The sequence below is a fragment of the Anoplophora glabripennis genome, unplaced genomic scaffold (assembly GCF_000390285.2).
Source record: "Anoplophora glabripennis isolate ALB-LARVAE unplaced genomic scaffold, Agla_2.0 scaffold61, whole genome shotgun sequence".
Lineage (NCBI taxonomy): Eukaryota > Metazoa > Arthropoda > Insecta > Coleoptera > Cerambycidae > Anoplophora > Anoplophora glabripennis.
Genome location: NW_019416237.1, coordinates 1,621,608 through 1,640,256, shown reverse-complemented (window position 1 = coordinate 1,640,256; position 18,649 = coordinate 1,621,608). Strand labels below are relative to the sequence as shown.

The 18,649-nt window shown below is 32.4% G+C and overlaps 1 protein-coding gene across 1 annotated transcript in view; it reads left to right on the top strand.

The window, feature by feature from the left end:
• Positions 1 to 1,052: 1,052 nt before the first annotated feature.
• LOC108917711 (nephrin-like) overlaps positions 1,053 to 18,649 on the top strand; it is a gene marked incomplete at its 5' end in the record, with an annotated part of 223,120 nt that continues 205,523 nt past the window's right edge. The window contains one exon of the mRNA XM_018724448.1: positions 1,053 to 1,196. Coding sequence (XP_018579964.1) covers positions 1,053 to 1,196 — 144 coding nt within the window. The remainder of the gene's footprint in view (positions 1,197 to 18,649) is intronic.

The following is an 18,649-nucleotide window of genomic DNA, read 5'->3' as shown; positions in this document are numbered from 1 at the left end:
AAATCGTATTTTGTTTGAAATATGATGGCTTAACCGCTTGTCTATATGGGGCGTTCTTTATAATATTTTTTTATTTTGTTGCCTTCATGACCTACCTACCTACTTTCTGCAGAATATGACACAAATTCTTATTTCAAAATATTAATTTTCTCAGGGACAAGAAAAATAATGTGACAAGACAAAATAATTTCAAAACCTGTATACTCTTCTCTTTTTATAATGCATATCTTCAGGCCTGCAATTTTTTGTTATGTGTCGTTACACACGTGCCTACACAAAAAAAATATGACACGCCCCTAATTATTGATGCCTCCTAAAATTCCTATTAATAGTCCACCGGCTCGTCCCTTTAAAAGTAGTATGCCTTTTAGGTTGGAAACCTTTATGTTGCGTCGAGTGTACATCGCCAACCTTAGTGGGGAACTCTGTATATTCTATTATTAGCTTTAACGTTTTTGTTCTCTTTTTTAAGGTATTAATCAAATTCAAACAAATCTTGTCAAATGAAGTCGAACATCGTTCTTCGATACCAGAATTCTAGGTATGCAAAAAACATCTAACCTTACAAACAAGATTGTTTTATTTAATCGAGCGTTTGAATCTCTCAGTCAAAGTGTTCTCCATATTCTGTATTTATAATGGTGCGGTATGATATTATGTTCTAATATTGTATATCTTCTATAGTTTCATACGTAATATTCAATATTACTTCGGGAATAACGTCACCCGAGTTATTAGTACATTTCAGATATACATCTCTGAATGACATGTCAATCATCCTTTCTGTGTCACTGCACTCTAATAAACTTAATGCCATTTTTTAATCATATTAAAATAGCTAGTTGCAGTTTTATCACTTTTTGTTTTCGAGGCAGTCGCTTTAAAATATTTTCATCTTCTAAGGAATAATTCAGTGGATGATATTTCTCTGAAAGTACTCTTTCATATTGTCCTCAGATATAACTGTTATTCGGAACTGAAAATTTGTTTCCTCATTCCAGATATTACTTTATTTCTACCTCCTAAAATTACTTCATTATTATTAACATCAGTTTTTCTCTTTCAGTGATTTCTTCAGTAGACGCGGTGCTATCTAGAAGTGCGACGCTGCCCTGTGATATAGAGCCAGATATTCGAGAAGACAGGGTGTATATGGTGCTCTGGTACAGGGATGGCCATAGCAAACCAATATACAGGTATGATCGTTAGATATGCATATGCGTCATCACATCCAAGCCCGTTAATAATAAATTATAAGATTCGCGGAACAGAAATCAATCTCTATTTCCGTATGTTCTCACAAAGATATGTCTTATAGCCATTATAATTACTTAATAGCTTTAATTAGCATAAATGAAAAAGGAAATAGCAAATAAAAAGTTCAGTTTTTAAATGATTTTTTTTCTAACTTGAGCTGACTTAGCAGCAGTTGTCTGTTCTTCACCACACAATTCAGTTTTGGAACACTCGCATTGATATGAATTTCGGAACATAGTAAAAAGTAATTTTTTAATATGATTTGTGCTGCCATGTTGGATCATTTCTTTACTTTCAAGTTTCAAACAATTTGTAATGTTTCACGCACGATATTAAGTGTTTTTGTGATGAATATGGTGGTTCACAACTTTCCCAAAAAGAAAAAATTGTACATACAATGCACCCAAACAAATATCGTAGTATAAAAAAGAAATCAAAAAGACACTCCAAAATTATATTTATCAGACGCCACTGGAATTTAGTCGACTGTAATACTTGACCTAGAGCAATGCAAGCACAGTCAATGGATATATGCAAAAAGTTTACGTACCTACAAAAAACAAATAAAATTAAACAGGTTAATAATACAAATTCAATTATTGCTTATTTGCTGGTATTTTAGTTCTTCTTTTTAGTTCTAAGACAGGAACCAAAATGATCATCAGGGTGGGCCTAGGAGTCCTGATAACGGACCCACCACCACAGAGCCTAGACTGAGATCAACAAGAGCAGATCGAAGATTCTTAGCTAAAGCTAAAAATGTGCAATGTAAGCCTGACTGCCTGCGTCTAGGTACATAAGTTATGGCACAACAACTCGAAAAAACGAACGTACTTTAGACATATACAATTCCATTTAGAAAACATTATTAATTAATTTATTGTAGTAGGATTAAATTATATAGGTATAATAATTTACTTCTGGTTTGACAAGTTTTAATTTGTTTTTCAAATATGGTACATATAATATGGTACAAAATATATCCTTACGTACGTAATACGTAAACTAAGATGGCCACAACTTTAATTAATTATAATATCAGACTAACTATAGAAATTAATAACAATACAATTGTACATGAGAAACTTGGTTGATACAGATAGATCACAATACTCTCGATAAAATAAGTAAATCAGTTAATCCCAAATGCAATTTTCTTTTTCCGTTTTCGCCGTAAGTGACGTCACTCCGTTATTTTAAATGGAATTTTTTCCAAAAGGAACACCAACAATTTTATTAGTCAGGAATATGTAAAAGAGGAAATTAAGATTATAGATTACCAAGTTATATTTGAAAATGAAGAAAATTTGAATTCTCAAAAATGTATTTTTATATCCGATATTTTAACTTAAACTAAAGACAATAAAATACATGCATAACCTCAAAAGAAATATGTATTCTGTGCGATCCCAACTACGTAATGAATTGATTAAATAGAATTTTTACCCAAGCTTCGTATACTGATCAGAAGTTATGGTCAGAGGACATTCTAACCATTTTGTAAAACTATCAATCGCTGGCAAATTGTAACTGTAATCATCAGAATATCTAAATAAATATTTTTGTACGATCAAGCTTTTTTAGTTCACTTGCCATGTTTGTTTCTACGACAGTAGGATGCGCTTACTGATTGGTAAGGCTAACAAAACGGTAAGTAATTCACTTACCGTTCTAGAACGGTAAGTGAATAACTGTCAAAATAGACATTTTCAGCATCGCATTGATTTGGAATGAGTTTTCTAGAATTCAGTTTTAAATGTGAGTAACTGATATAAAAGAAAGATGTATTTTAAATCTATTTATTAATGTTCAAATTAAATGTACAGTTTGTACAATTGCTTACAGAAATTGGAGCCGTACATGTTTTTTCAATTTCGGTTTCAGTTATATTTTTATTTAAAGTAAAATTAGCTATCGAGGCCATTGAAGTCGAAGCTATAGTAGCAGATAATGGTTCAGCACAGGATTCAGAAGTATTGCAGGATGATGTGTTGTTATTATCGTGAAGAATTTTATCTGCATACTGTAGTTTATTTTGAAGGGAATCTTCGACGTAGCTTTCGGCAACGGTTGAGGATTTCCATCCCCCATGGTTTCCCACCCTGGTTGTAGCACCTTCCATTGCGATAATTCAAAAATACATGCGAAGATTTTGTGTTTGTTGGCCGCAAGTTGATATACTTGCGGTAAATTTCTAAATAATGGATATTTTCATCCTGTCTGTTTGTAACAGTAAATATTCGTAGAATATTTGTTTTTGTTTGCGGAATTTTTACAACTATATATGTTCCTTGTTCGTCAATATCCTGAATGGTCATATTGTATAACTCTTCCCTTCTACATGCTCCCGATATTCCTAATATCAATGCTACCTAAAATGCAAAACGATTCTTAGCACCTATTCATGTAAAATCATCCAGATTTACCTTATGAATTAAATATCTGTCATCTGGTGCCTCAATTAGGAATTGCGACATGTCTTTCTTAGTAAACACACTGGCTTTTTTTGGTCTGTAACCAACATTTTTCTGTTTGAGGTAGCCAATTAATGTCGAAAATTTGGAAATGTCAAGCGAGTCATGAACAAAAATTATCCTTTTTAACATTGAATACTCCGCCCATAAGCTTCCTGGAGCTTTTAATTTTTCGTTCCTTTGGACAAAGTAAGCCACCATAACTTTCTCGGTAATATGTTGGTTTTTTGTCTCACACCATTTCTTGAAAATCTTATATGTATTTTCATAGCGCTCCCTTGATTTCTCAGGAATTAATGTGGAACATCCAACACTCTACGCTTCTTCTAACTCTGCATCTAAAGACGAATCGCTCATTTTACCAACACTTTGCTTTCTTAAATTCTCGTAAATGCAACAACGCGTCGTAAAATTTGAGAACATCAATTATTAATAAATAACACCATAGCTACCGGTTCTAGAACTGTCAATTTCATCAATTAAGAAAGCCGTGACAACAATAAACATCAGTAGATTTCAAAAAACCTGCTTCGCAAATTTATTCAGAAACGTCATTTTTGACGTTACATAAAAAATTAAATACATATACATAATTTCGTTTTCATTTATTGCGATCGTGCAAAAAATAGTATAAGCACCACGAACGTTAAGAGTTATACCGTTCTCAGACAAAGTGGAGGCTTCGCTTCGCTCAGCCTCCAAACATTGTCTTCGAACGGTAAATTACCCTTACCGTTCATAATGCTTAATATACTATTTTAAATCTGCCTAGCCTAGCGTAACATCAAATTGTCCAATTTATGGTTTATTGTGTTTATGAATCTAAACACTGGCCTAAGTTGTTATATAGCAGACTTCTTTTTCGGCCAAAACTAATTACTTTTAATTAATCTTTTCAAAGGAATAACTCCTGGATTCAAAAATGGACGATGAAATATAAGGAAATCCAAATTTCTAAAGCTAAAACAACACTAATAACATAGTCATTAGAACTAACATGTAAAATTGCATGTTAACTGTTCTCTAAGTAACTAAATATTTTTGTCAGAACCATATTTGGAAGCGACTAATCCGCCCCGTCCAAAGTTTGTTTTTAAATTACGACATTACGGACGTTACGGTCCAGTAAGGAAAGTATAATGCGGTGGGACATGTTTAGAATAATAATAATGTTAGGTCCGACTTCAACAACGTTGATGCGAACATATGTTCCGCGCCACGGCTGATATATTACGGTCAGCAAAGCCTTTGTGAGCGCCACATCCCGAACAATGTTAGAAATATGTTGTTTGGGCTAAACAGAACTCGCTCCGGCCACGACGCGCCTTTTATAACAACATTCAATTCCTCCGCGTCTACGGAACAATTTCTCGCGAAAAATAAACCTCGTTATTGCTGAAAAATTCTGTACAATTTTCATTTATTGAAGGAGCTAGACTCCATTGAAAATTATGATGGTATTTAAATGGCAGAGATGTATTGTGCTGAAAGAATGATGCTCGTAATGTTAACATTGTTGCGCCGCGTTTTATATTCTTCCTTTTTTGAACAGAAACAAATTAACTGATGTGTATGGCTGCAAGAAAATTGTTGTTCAGCGCGAGCTTGACATCTAAAAGAATGGGAGAATTCCTATCGGTATTTGATTCAGCAAACTCCATTAAAAGTAAAATGGTGACCACTACTCAATAATTTTTAGGGAAACATTACCCTGCGGGGTAATGCCCTGACCAATATTGATTTATATTCACAGTATTTAGCAAAACATTGTGAGTATGAATGAGATACAACAAAATATATGAATGGCCACTACTGTTCAATGCCTTTAATATTTATTTATTTATTTATTTTTATTTTAAGATACATCTGCCCAACAGCTAAATACCAATTACCGGGCAGGCTAATTACACACATATTATTTACATATATAAAGTTAAGATAAAACAATCGTAAAAAACAAGCAAATGGACAAACTAAACAAGTTAAGTTAAGTAAAAGATTTAAAACACATAAATAGCACAAATTAAAACAAGAAAAAGGAATACTAAGATCCCAATATTATAGTCTTGATTTTGGAAACAGATGAAAAAAACAAGTCTATTGAACCTTGGAGCGACGTATAACTCATGCACATCCGATACAATGGAGATGATGATAACATATGCGTTTTCGGAAAAGGCAATCTAAAGGTGTCACGATGCCGAGAGTTCAAGCGAGGTACATTGAATTCTAGTCTGTTCAGGATTTCAGGACAGTCCATCAAATTATTAACGATCTTAAACAATATAATTATAGCAATACAGAGTCTACGGGAATCTAGGCTGTTAACTTTGTACTCTGCCAATAACATATCATGGGGATAACCTATAGGTGGATAAAATCCATGTAGCTTAAAATATACGTGTTTCAAGAACTTTCTCTGTACATATTCAATCATATACTTCTGATTGCCATATTTAGGATACCAAACAGAAGAACAGTATTCCAGTTTGGAGCGAACAAAAGCATAGTACAGGCAAAGTAATGCATCCACCGATTGGAATTCTCTCGAATTGCGTATAATAAAACCCATATTCTTGCTGGCTTTCGTAACGATTGCACTTATATGAGCGGTAAATGAGAGTCTAGGATCAAAGGTAACTCCTAGATCACTGAATGTTAGGGGTCTTGAAAGAAGGATGCCATCCAAGTTATAAGGAAAGACCAATGTGCTCTGCTTGCGAGAAAATGACAGAACGTTGCATTTTTTAATGTTTAAATTGAGATGATTCAACTTGCACCAGTCATTAATTCGTTCTAAATTATTCTGCAACAGTTCACCATGATCAACGTTAGATACTGACCGGTAGATTTTCATGTCATCAGCATATAGTAGGTACTTAACATCGAGACAGGAAGATATATCGTTTATATAAATGTTAAATAACAAAGGACCCAAGATGGACCCCTGAGGAACCCCAGATAGTGCTATAAATTGAGATGAGCTAAATCCTTGACATTGTACAAATTGAAGTCTGCCGTGAAGGTAAGACTTAAATAGTTGACACAACTTACCAGAAACACCTACGTGATCAAGTTTGTCTATAAGAATCTTATGGTGTAGACGATCAAAGGCTTTCGTCATATCAGTATAAATGACATCTACTTGACCTTGATTATCAAGGGTTTCTGATATATATTGTGTTATTGAGAGTAGGTTAGTATTGGTAGATCTGCCCTTCATAAACCCATGTTGACATGGGCTAATGATATTACTTACATGATTGTATATAGAGGAGTGGATTATAGTTTCAAAAGCTTTGACCAAATTAGAAATTATCGTAATTGGACGATAATTAGAGATGTCACATCTGTCACCAGTTTTAAAAATTGGACATATTCGGGATAGTTTCCAGTTGTTGGGAAAAGTCGATGTACTAAGAATTAAGTTAAAAAGAAAATTTACTGGCTTACATAGCACAGAAGCACAATCTTTAGGAAGGAAAGATGGAATGAAATCTGGCCAGAGTAGCAACCTACCATTCAACAGGTACTACATCACCACTCGGTAAAACATTTTTTTACCTAGAGGGGTATTACGGGAAATAACTACTCTCCGGGTAATGCTCTGATCAGTATTGGATCATACTCGCATTATCAAGTAAACATTCGTTAGCAGAACCACCAATTTCGAACTAATTAGTTCTCATTAGTTATTTGCCAATTTGGACATACGAACGTTTAGGCATTGGTTATCAGTGAGCATTCATCAGTCTAGCACTTTATTTTGTCTCATTCATACCCACTTACTCAATACCATCAAAGAATATATGAAAATTGTGTCCTTACTGTTTTATGTTATTTTGTAAGCCAGCTACGCATCAACAAAAATTGTAACACTAATGCCATTAAGAATCTGGAAAACTTTTATAGAAGAATGGGTGACATGAAGCCAGAAGTCAGTTTTCTTGTTTATTAGAGGTCAAAAAAGAAAATAAATAAAGCTCTACCTATGTAAAAAAGTTTAAGAATCAATGACACTGATTGAAAAAACGACCTTTTTTCCCACTAAATCACAATCACAAAATTTATGAAAGAACATTTTCAAGCTAATAAAGAAGATTAATCAGCATAAAGGTCACTTAGTAGCTACAATTGGTGATAGTGAAGTTACGAACAAGGGGTCGTAAATAGAGAAGTAATAGAAATACAGAAGAACAAGTTTCTTTCATAAATACGTATATTTTATTATTAGCTCTCACATGTTTCTACTCTTTATTGGATTACACCACGTTCGTACCCACTTAACAGTTAGTAAAATAATAATTATTCAAGATGACATAGCTGTCATGAATGAGAACCACAGTTGTTTGGACGAAATATTTCATTTAAATACAACTGGAAAGGTAGACAAAATTTATTTCGACGTCTTCACTCACGTTTGTCTCCATCTCCGTTTAAATATCGGATATACTTCGGGCCCCTCGGCTCGCCGCTGCGCTGCTCGCGAGGAAAGCCTTTAATATGGCAAGTCGCCTCTTTTCGCGGCCGAGTGTGGGAGCGAGAGTAACCTACAGCTTTTAATGTTGAAAGTTCACAGAAACATGGATATCTCATAATATGGCAAACTAATTCATTACTTTATTGAAAACTTAGTTCCGAACCCACAAACCAAAAAAGGCGGAAGTTTTCTACATAACTACTACTGTGCCTTTTTTATAAATGGACAAGTACCAATTTTGAACACCTGTAGGTTGGATTAATATTTGACATAGCTAGAGAATGGCGAAAAAGCTTATCCTAATTTACGTTATGTACAGTTTTAATGTAATGAAATTCTGTGGAATGTAAAATGTTTTTATGTCCAACACGTAACTTTTTCTCACTACATATCTTTCTTCCGAAACGTAGATAGAAAATGCATAGTATACTCTACTAAAACTAATACAATCCTGAGAATACTTGCTAAAATTGCTTCTTTGCTGAATATACAGTATGAGATGTGGACAATTATTGTGGTCATTATTGGCTAATGCAGGAAGTGATCTTATGACCATTAAAGTCATTCTCCGGGGCAGAAGGGTAAATTGAACCTGTCAAATAACATTGAAGCACTAAAGAGAATTCAAGGAAAGGTTTCAGGTTGAAATAAACAAGAACAGGAAGTCTCAGGTCCAGCTACGTTTACAGTTAATCCATATCCAGAATATAAAATAAATCAACTGATTTATTATTCTATTTTGAAGATATTAAGTTAGTTCAAACAAATTCAAAAGTTGTTTTCTAAAAAATCTTATCAAATGTAGTCAAACAATGTTTTTCGATATCGGAAATCTAGACAGGGTTCCTAAATGCTCATATTACGGGAAACAACTACCCTATGGGCTACATTCCAAACTTGGCAATATTTGCTTGAATAAGTTTAATTCCTTTAAAACAGATTAAAAATTACAGAACTGATAATAAAATATATTTTTAACAAGGAAACTAATGTTGTCTTGACGTAACTTGCTAAAATATCCAACTGAGATTAAACCGACAACTATTTATAATAGCACAGTTATTTCTGGATGTAACTTTTCATGTTCAATCTTTACAGTGTATCTCGGGGATGTAATATTACAGTACTCTTTTATGCTTTGAAATTCATGAAAGCATTCAATTTTAAGATCAAAATTCCAGCGAACGTTGTATACAGCGGCAAACAAGGGAATTTTTAAATTAAATCTAGCAATGAACAGGCCGCCATTCGGTAACGATGCCCACGGAATGGGGTGTAATTCATCAGGTATCAGACAGGGAAGCGGACATACACCGGCGAGTTACAGTGATAGTAGCGGCACTGTTAACTTAATGTGGAAAGAGAAATGGGGATTATCAATTTTCATATGCCAGACGCAGGCCGGCCGTTCGGTTGCCGGCCAGAAATAGACGAGTTGCGGTAAGGAATTACGGAAAATAAATATTCGAAAGTATCGGCACTCGATTTAATCCAATAGGGAATGGATATTTGCTTTTCCCGATCATATATGAGCTGGAGATAGATGGTGCGTGCGCCCCGGCTGGGCTGAATTAATATTTTCTTTTTTTTAATATCCAATTAATCTTGTTTGTATAGTTATTTGCTAACTTTCTAAAAACAAGCTTTAAAAAGTATAAACCCATATACAGAGTACGGAAACGGTCGATTATCTCCTAAAGTAAGATAGCTATTGATATATTAATAACAAAAAATGAGACACAACTTATGAATAACGGAACTCTCTCACTAATTATTACATTCTTTGTAACCTTTCCCGTTATTTTCAGTCATTAATTAAAAAATCTGTAAATCGATGTGACAAATGAATATTGGGATTTTAAAGTAAGATATCATTGTCGTATGGGGTATGTACTCTTCTACCTCAAAGCTTAAAATTTTCACGTATAAAGCAGAAGTGAACAAACCAAATGGTGGCATTTGGAATTCATATGAAGGTGTTTCTTATAATTAAAACCGATAAATTTATGATGATCTTGCTGCAATTTGGATCTGCCAATACCACGCTGTTAAATTCAGTGTACTAATACCAGAGTGAAGTAGTGGTATAGTTAGCTTGGATTTAGTAAAATTACTTCGACTTTTATAAAACCGGTATTTTGACATTCCCTGACTGAATAGAATGAAGTGTAATTATAAAGAATTATTTCATGGATATAAAAATGTATTAGGGAAAAATACTATTGCAAACAGATCATAACATATTTCTTTGTATTTCATGACGTATATTATCACCTTCAGATATAGATAAGTTTTAATGAAAAAGTTGCAGTATAATGAGTGTATAATTTCAACTTATTTTTCTTGTATATCATCATATAGCTGCTTCGCTACTTAATATTCCATTCCATATATACTGGAAGAACCTATCAACTTGCAGTGGAGTCTTTCAGTAATATTTTTCTTTTATTCTATTTTCAACTGTATTTTACAGTTTAAATCACAGAATTTTCTTGACAGTTTTCTAATTTTGTCTGTTTTACGCTGATTTTCAATGTTGTTTCGGACCATAAGGAGTTACAAGAAGAAAATTGTTTCAATTTGATATTTGATTTTGATATTTTTTAATTTGAATAATTGATCATTAAATTGAGAAAGAAATACCTACTTTCATTTATAACGCTTTCATTGTTCAATAATCAATCCTCTGTTCGTTATTATTTTAATTTTTTCGTTGGTTCTCTTAAAAAAATGAATTAACTGTTCATTACTTTAAAAATCAGATACCTACCTTTTCTAATAAAATTTTAATGTTAATTTTAACTATACAAATACATTCTTGATGTAGCTTTAGATACTCGTATGAATTTAACGTGCAAAATTTTCGGGTAGTTTAATCATTCATCGGTTTCAGATTATTTTTACTTTAATATATTCGTTTAGCGGAAATAGATTTTGCTCAATTAGGCTAATAAAACTGATTCATTTTTGAATGGAACTAAAATTTGATTTTCTCTTGTTAATTATTAGGCAGACATATTGTTATATGCACAAATTAAATATGAAATAATACATGTCCTCCTAAATGAATCTTTATTATCTGCATTTGTTCTGATTTGAAAATATTGAGGCACAAAGTAATACTCTCGTAGTAATTTCACTTTCCAAATCACTGGCTTAATGGGTATATTTTTCAGTAATATACATCATGAATTATTGCATACACTACTCTATAGGGGCTGATTAACATTACGTGAATCAGTAATAATATGCCATCATTTCAACCTTTACAGTAGTATGAACGTTTATTTAGTGATAAATTATGAGCATTATCGACGGAATTAGAAATATGCTCTACATACACCTAATAGATTAATCGATAAAGTAAAAATAAAACGTAGATAAGCGTTAAAATAAAGAACAGATTATAATTTACGAGAAATACCTTCTATAATATTTCCATACGAAGACAGCTTGGTAAAATGATTTCTAAAAATAGCCAAATCTGTATAAATGTCGAAAATATGTCCATTTCCCTTTCATCCTCCTTTAAGTTGTACTACTAGCTCTTCTATTCGTCTAAATATCTTCAAATTTTGACAGTACATCAGTCAAGGATCTACCTTCCCAAAGCATTTAATTGCCAATAGATGGCTTCACTAGAAATACGTATTTTTCAACAATCCTCTTTACTTTGGAACGCAGCTTGTAAATATAATTTTTTGTATTGCTTCCAAAAAAATACCATTTCTAGAAGCATTAGATAATGGATGACAGTCGACATCTATAAATATTTCTATACCTACGACTGTCCAATTATTTTGGTAATAATGATCCAATTTCGATGTGGTGTGCACCTTTTTTTAGAAAAATTTCTGGTTGCTGAGTCGTTACCATATTACCAGCAGTTTAGAAAGCAAAGATGCACAAAAATAGCAACTTGGCTAGAAGCAATGATTTGTTTTATTCATTCTTATGATCTTTTTGCTTCAAAATATTTAATGAAAACGAATATTGGAAGAACAATTTAAAAGACATAAAATTTATGCTCCACCCTGAAACAGAAATGGTCAAGTTGACTTACACCTAAATATTACTTTAATATTACACCACCACAGTATGAATAATGAGAATATTCATTGTGGGTTATTCCTAATGAATGATATATGAGCTAAAGTTAGAATTAGTACACAAACACTTACGTTATTTTTATCTCCAGTGAATTTATAGTTTCCTCTTGGAGTGGCCTTCACATGCGAATAAGTTATTATACCCACACCCCAGAGAAAAGGTTGACAAATAGGTTATTTCATGAAATTCGTTATTCCGATAAGAACCGCTTCGTAATATCGGCCTATAATTTAAGTATACCGGCCGTGCCCACCATTTTGTGACTATTAAGATAACCCCACTTAATAATTAAAGACATTAAGAAAGTGTTTAAATTGAATTATAGCTCGTGATTGCAATGAATTTTTATATGAGCTTGTCACGTGAGATTCGGGTGTCATTATTAACGAAATATATATGGCCCCTGGAATGGGCGGCAATTAAGGAGGGGGCGATGTTATTTCAGATCGAAGTTAGCCCTGAAACTTGCCATTATCTTAATCTTAAACAACTTAATATGTGAGGACTATAATATTTACGGGGTGATATCGGAGTTCATGTTATAATTTCAAAAAATTATTATTTGCAAGATTTTAGAGCAAAACAACCTCAATCAACACTCTTAACCACTGATTTTCTAGATGCAAAAGACCACATTTTTTCAAATTTATAGCTTTGATGATCTTTCACGTAGTTTAATGAAACGTAATGATCTAATTAATTTAAAATTCACTTGCTATACAAATTTGTCAACCAAATAAAGCGTCAAGCAGATATACTTAGAGACACTGTCACTAAAAGCCCCAGAATTTTCACGACACTGAAAATTCCAGAAGTTGGATAAGTGCACTTGATTGCTAGTTTTATTTCTAAAAGAAATGATTTACGTTTATATCATCTTATTTCAAAAGAATATCTTTAATCGTTTTATTTTAAAATAAGCTTATCTTATGAGTCATCTCAAAAATAATGATATTACGGTTTATTATAACGCGGATCCCCCCCGATAAAGACTAGTACGAGAACAACAAGGTCATGTAAAAGATTGCTTGCTAAAACTAGAGAAGTTCAATGGAAGTTTGCAACTGGAGACAACCAAATACATAAGCTACGGTATAACCAAAATTATGGTACCATAAGTATCAACACGGGACGTAAAGGCTTGAAACCACTATTACACAGTCGTGTGTAACATAATATTAAATATGTTTGCTTCACAAAAAAATGTATATGAATTATTTGGTTGAAATATAGTTTTAAGTACTACTTAGACATCAGAAATAAGATCATCATCATCAGAAATCATTAACGTAGACATTTTAATTGAAGAAATTTTATTGGCAACTAAACCCTTCGAATTCTTAAAAAGATTTAAAAAATATATTACAACAGTTATTTGAAGTGGATATATTGTATTTTAAATATAATTTGAACAAAAACCCTTTTTTTCAATAAGAAGCAGTTTTATAATTATTTTAGAGTTATTAGGCTATTTTGAATTTTTTTTACATCATTAAGATTTGAACTCACTTATTCAGTTTAGTTTACGTCAAACATCTTTCAGCACCTTGTATCTTAAAAATAAGTAGTTTTATAACGTTGGTTCAGTAAGTCATTTTGATTCAAAAAGATCAAGGAGACAATCTCCTAAAGCTATAACAAGAGAATCGTAAAAGTGGTCCTAAACAAATTTTCCGAATGTATAAAAGTCAATTAAGAAAGTATTTTTCTCAAAAATGGTCCTAAATATATCTTCCGAATATATAAAAATCAATTAGAGAACGTATTATTCTCAAAATGAAAAAGTCCCTTGAACAAGATTTCCTTATTTACATAAATACGGTAAATAAATTTAAAAAAACCTAAAAAACTTTTTAAAATGTTTCAAAAACTTTGCGAAGTAATTTTTCACTTACAAATTAATGTAGACTTTATAACTACTGGTATTAGTATAATTTTTGTATAACTTAACTATTACTAAAAAAAAGGAATCCCCTTTTCAAAAATATACCGTTTAATATTAAGTATTACTAAAACCGCCTACCCTACGCCACTGGCCTACCGCACATCATCTTGTTCTAAAGTTGTATTTCAGATCTCTCCGAACTACAAAAATAATTAATTTTCGTTTGAGTTCGGTTTACTCCCTCATGGCCTTTTCTGTCAAGTTGTCTCACTACGTGACGACGGACCTTTACGGCAAATTTACATCATTCTTTAATACCCGTTATACGTGCAAGCATTACTATATTTGGTTAAAACAATCGTTGAAGCTGTTTAAAATTCATAATAATCAAAATTCTTAAAACTTATTGGGAACTTCTGGAATCATCTCCGACTTGCGTACTACACAAAAACAGGCGAATAGTTGTTTCCGTGTAGCTCTGAATTCTGTCTCGATTTTGTAGAAAAGACAAGAATTGCTAGTTTAGTTTTAAATAATCATCAGAAAAATATATATTTTTCTAGAACCTTACTTTTAATCTTTTTGTGAACGGAAAGTCCATCAATATAATAACACTGAATTAATGGACATGGTAGTAAGACATGGAACCGCTGACGAAAACTGCATGTTCACGAACGTATACATACAGCGAGCTATCGTTGGAGTCAGCAGTTCTAAAAAGTTTCCATCGTATCAACGTGGTAAAACAGTAGCTATAAAAAAATACATACTATTTGTAAACACCACTTCTGTAAATCTAGTTTTACTCTCCAAACATCCTCTCAAAGATTGTAAACATACTGTATAAATTTTAAATCGGTCTGCTAGTTTTTTTAAGTATTTCGTAATAAAATTAAAATTATTTATGTATCTTGAAAACGGTCTTCTTCAATTTACAAATAGAGAATGGCCGCCATGAACAATTTCCTAAGAGGTTAGCTTTAAACTACGACAACGTATTGTTGAGAAACGTTCCCAAATTCATACAAAAACTCTATAGAAGTTACAATTCCAAGAGTCTAAATAAATACGGTTAAATCTAAAATTAACTCTTCTCTGTTCAGACTATATTTAATTAACGTGAAACACCAACAGAACAAAATTGAATTAAAGTTAAAGAATAGCATAAAATTACACGTTTCTACGAAATCGATTGTTTGAGCTCCATGTGATTTTGCTTACATTCTAATTTCCTGAAATAGTCGCATTATGCCCTGAACAAATACTCCGGAATTTATAAATGCTACAATGTGTCAGTGATATATAACATTCACACCTAAAAGCCATGTAAAACCAAAGAGAGCCGCATTTATTTTGTTGAGGTGGTGACCTAGTTTTTAGGAGATTTGTTTTAGAGGTGAAGTTTGATTAATAGCGAACTCTTTTTTTAAAGGAAGTTTTACCACATTTTATCGGTATATTTAAGAGATGCCTACCGTAATATTTGCAACTCCAGCTAGCGTGTATTGATTTGCAACCCAAAAAGACATATAAAATTGCTTCTAGGCACCATGTAAAAATAATGAGATAAAGAATTTAGCAAAGATAGGTAGAGTTTTTTTGAGCACGTCTGATCCAGTTTTAATAAACCAAGACAAATGCTCCTTCTTCTCGATGACAATCGTAAATCATTAACTGTAATAATTTCAAGTATAACATGCTCCACATTAAAAAAAAGACAACGTGAAGGCTGGCAGTTCAGGATTAACAACGCGTTTTCATCGTTGAGCAATATTTTAAAATAATGAAAATGTGGCACTAATGCAAAAAATTAAAGGATCAAAAGAATTTCCGAAATTTTTCCCCGATTTTTGACTGTATTAGGTGAAAAATGGTTGTATCTGGAATTAAAACAAAGCATTTTGAAGCTCTAAGATTCTAGTTTTTGGATCTTTCGGTCGAAATATTTTAGGAGCTACGGATATCATGCAATTTTAAGAAATAGCGCGACAAAAAAATTTGCGGACTTGGAAAATATTTGTTCAGCTAACCCATTGCATAAACCAGATAGCTTGTTTATTCAGTTTCAATTTCCTTTTTTTTTAAATTTCGATACGACCATTTTTCATCGAAATATCGGACTTTTAATGGAAAAGGATCCTTCTGCCTTCATCGATATCTCGGCTACAAATAATCGTAGATAGAATTGAAGGGCACTTTCGAAAACTGGAATAAATTTCCTACAACATGCTGACGCAACTTTTCGGAAAAATTTTTTTTTCATTACACGATACCAATTTTAAAAACAGAAAAAATGGGTAATTTATGTTTTTTTGAAAAATTGCCGGCTAAATTAGAAATATTCACGTAATGACTAATGTTAAGCATGACTTTTAAAGTTCGATATACCTAGAGGAACTCTGTGAAGATTCATCTCGATCTAGCGAATCGTTTTTTTGTTTAAAACAGCCAAACTTTTGAAAAAAATTAACGAGTTACGTTTTTTGAGCTTAAACACTTCATAATCATGATAAAAATGGAAAAAAAAACGGACATTGAAGAAAACAAAATCCAATTGTTTCTAGCACGATTCGGCTTTTCCGTCCTATGCTTCTGTTCATCAACTTTTAATTAAATTAAAATTAAAGCTGATGACCCAAACCAGATTTCGACCCCGATTCATACCGTTTTTTGAGACAGATTTCTAATTAATTTTTGCGCAGTGTGTAATCACTTTTTTTCAAAACTACCCTTTTTCTTCTTTGAAAAAAAACTTAATTTTTTTTTTCATCAATTTAAACGTTATTTGAGGTAAAAATGTGAGAAAACCTCAAAAAAAAATCCATTTTAATCATGATTATGAAGTGTTTAAGCTCAAAAAAACGTGACCCTTTAATTTTTTTCAACAGTTTGACTATTTGAAAAAAAGAAACGGTTGGCTAGATCGAGATGAAACTTCACAGGGTTCTTCTGGGTATATCGAACTGTAAAAATCATGCTTAACATTAGTCATTTAGTGAATATTTCTAATTTAGCCGTCAATTTTCTAAAAAATCATAAATTACCCTTTTTTTCTGTTTTGCATGATAATCGTAGCTCCTAAAAAATTTCGACCGAAAGATCTAAAAACTAGAATCTTAGAGCTTCAAAATACGACCATTTTTCTGTCAAAAGTCACGGAAAAATGTCGGAAATTCTTTTGACCCTTTAACTTTTTACATTAGTTTACAGTTCGCAATTTTCGTACAAAATATTGTTGGAATATTGAAAAATTTAGGGAAACTGGATCTGTGATTGATATTAAACACTCTGGCCATCCTTCAATAAATCATTCAACGTAAAACATCGAAGCAGTTTGTGAGAGTGTTGCTGAGAGTCCAGAATGTCAATTCGGCACCGTAGTCAAGAATTGGAGATTTCATGATGTTTTCTAAAGCCTACTCCCATGAAAGAGTTGTATCTTCTTGCTTACAAAGTTTATTAGGATTATGGAACAAGTGGGTGTCGAATTTTTTAACAAAATAATCTACAGCGTTGAGGCTAGTTTTCATCTTGATAGCGTCGTTAATAGACAAAATTGTCGCATTTGGAGTTCAGAAAATACACTAGCGATTGTTGAGCAACAAATGCATCCACAACGTGTCATTGTCACATACCATACAGACAGAGAAACAATGCAATTGCTGCATAAGTCATTTCTTGGTCGTGTAATTTCACGTTTTGATGATCAGAATTCACTGGACTTTTTTCTTTGGGGTTTCTTTGAAGTCTAAGGATTATGCCACCAATCCTATGACCACTCACGCTTTGAAGGAGGAAATTGAGCGCTATATCAACGAAATTCAGTCGCATTTGTGCAAAGCAGTCATGAAAATTTTTGTCAAAAGAGTGCGTCTGTGCCAGCAAAGTCATGGAGACCATTTACCCGATATATTATTTTCCATACATAATATACTTTATGAATCAATAAAAAATTTACAATTTTCAGTTAAAAACCTGTGTTTTTTAGTTCGTGGTTAATGTACGCGTCGCATAGTACGCGGGTAGTGTCTGATGTCAGTGCAGGGGATAGTACAAAGGCTTTATGGATAAGGACAAGGCAGGTATTAATTTAAAGTAAGTAAAAAACCACTTCCTTACTACAAAACAAAGTAAGACTAAATTTAACGTAATTTATATTATCAAATACCCACGTAGGTCGCTAATAATGAAACTATATCACAATATTGTGTTATCTCTTGAAACACCTTTTTCAAGACTAATGACGTAAATTACTGCTCTAAACAAATTAAAATCACTAATCAAAGAATTTCTGAATTAAGAAACGAAGGAAAATTTAAAAATATTTTTAATTATGTGAGAAATATTACTGGACTACCAAGTAAACGGGGCAAAAGTTGCGACGAATTAATAATATTATCGAAATATATTTCCCCTTAATTAAGTACCTACTCGTTTTGGGAA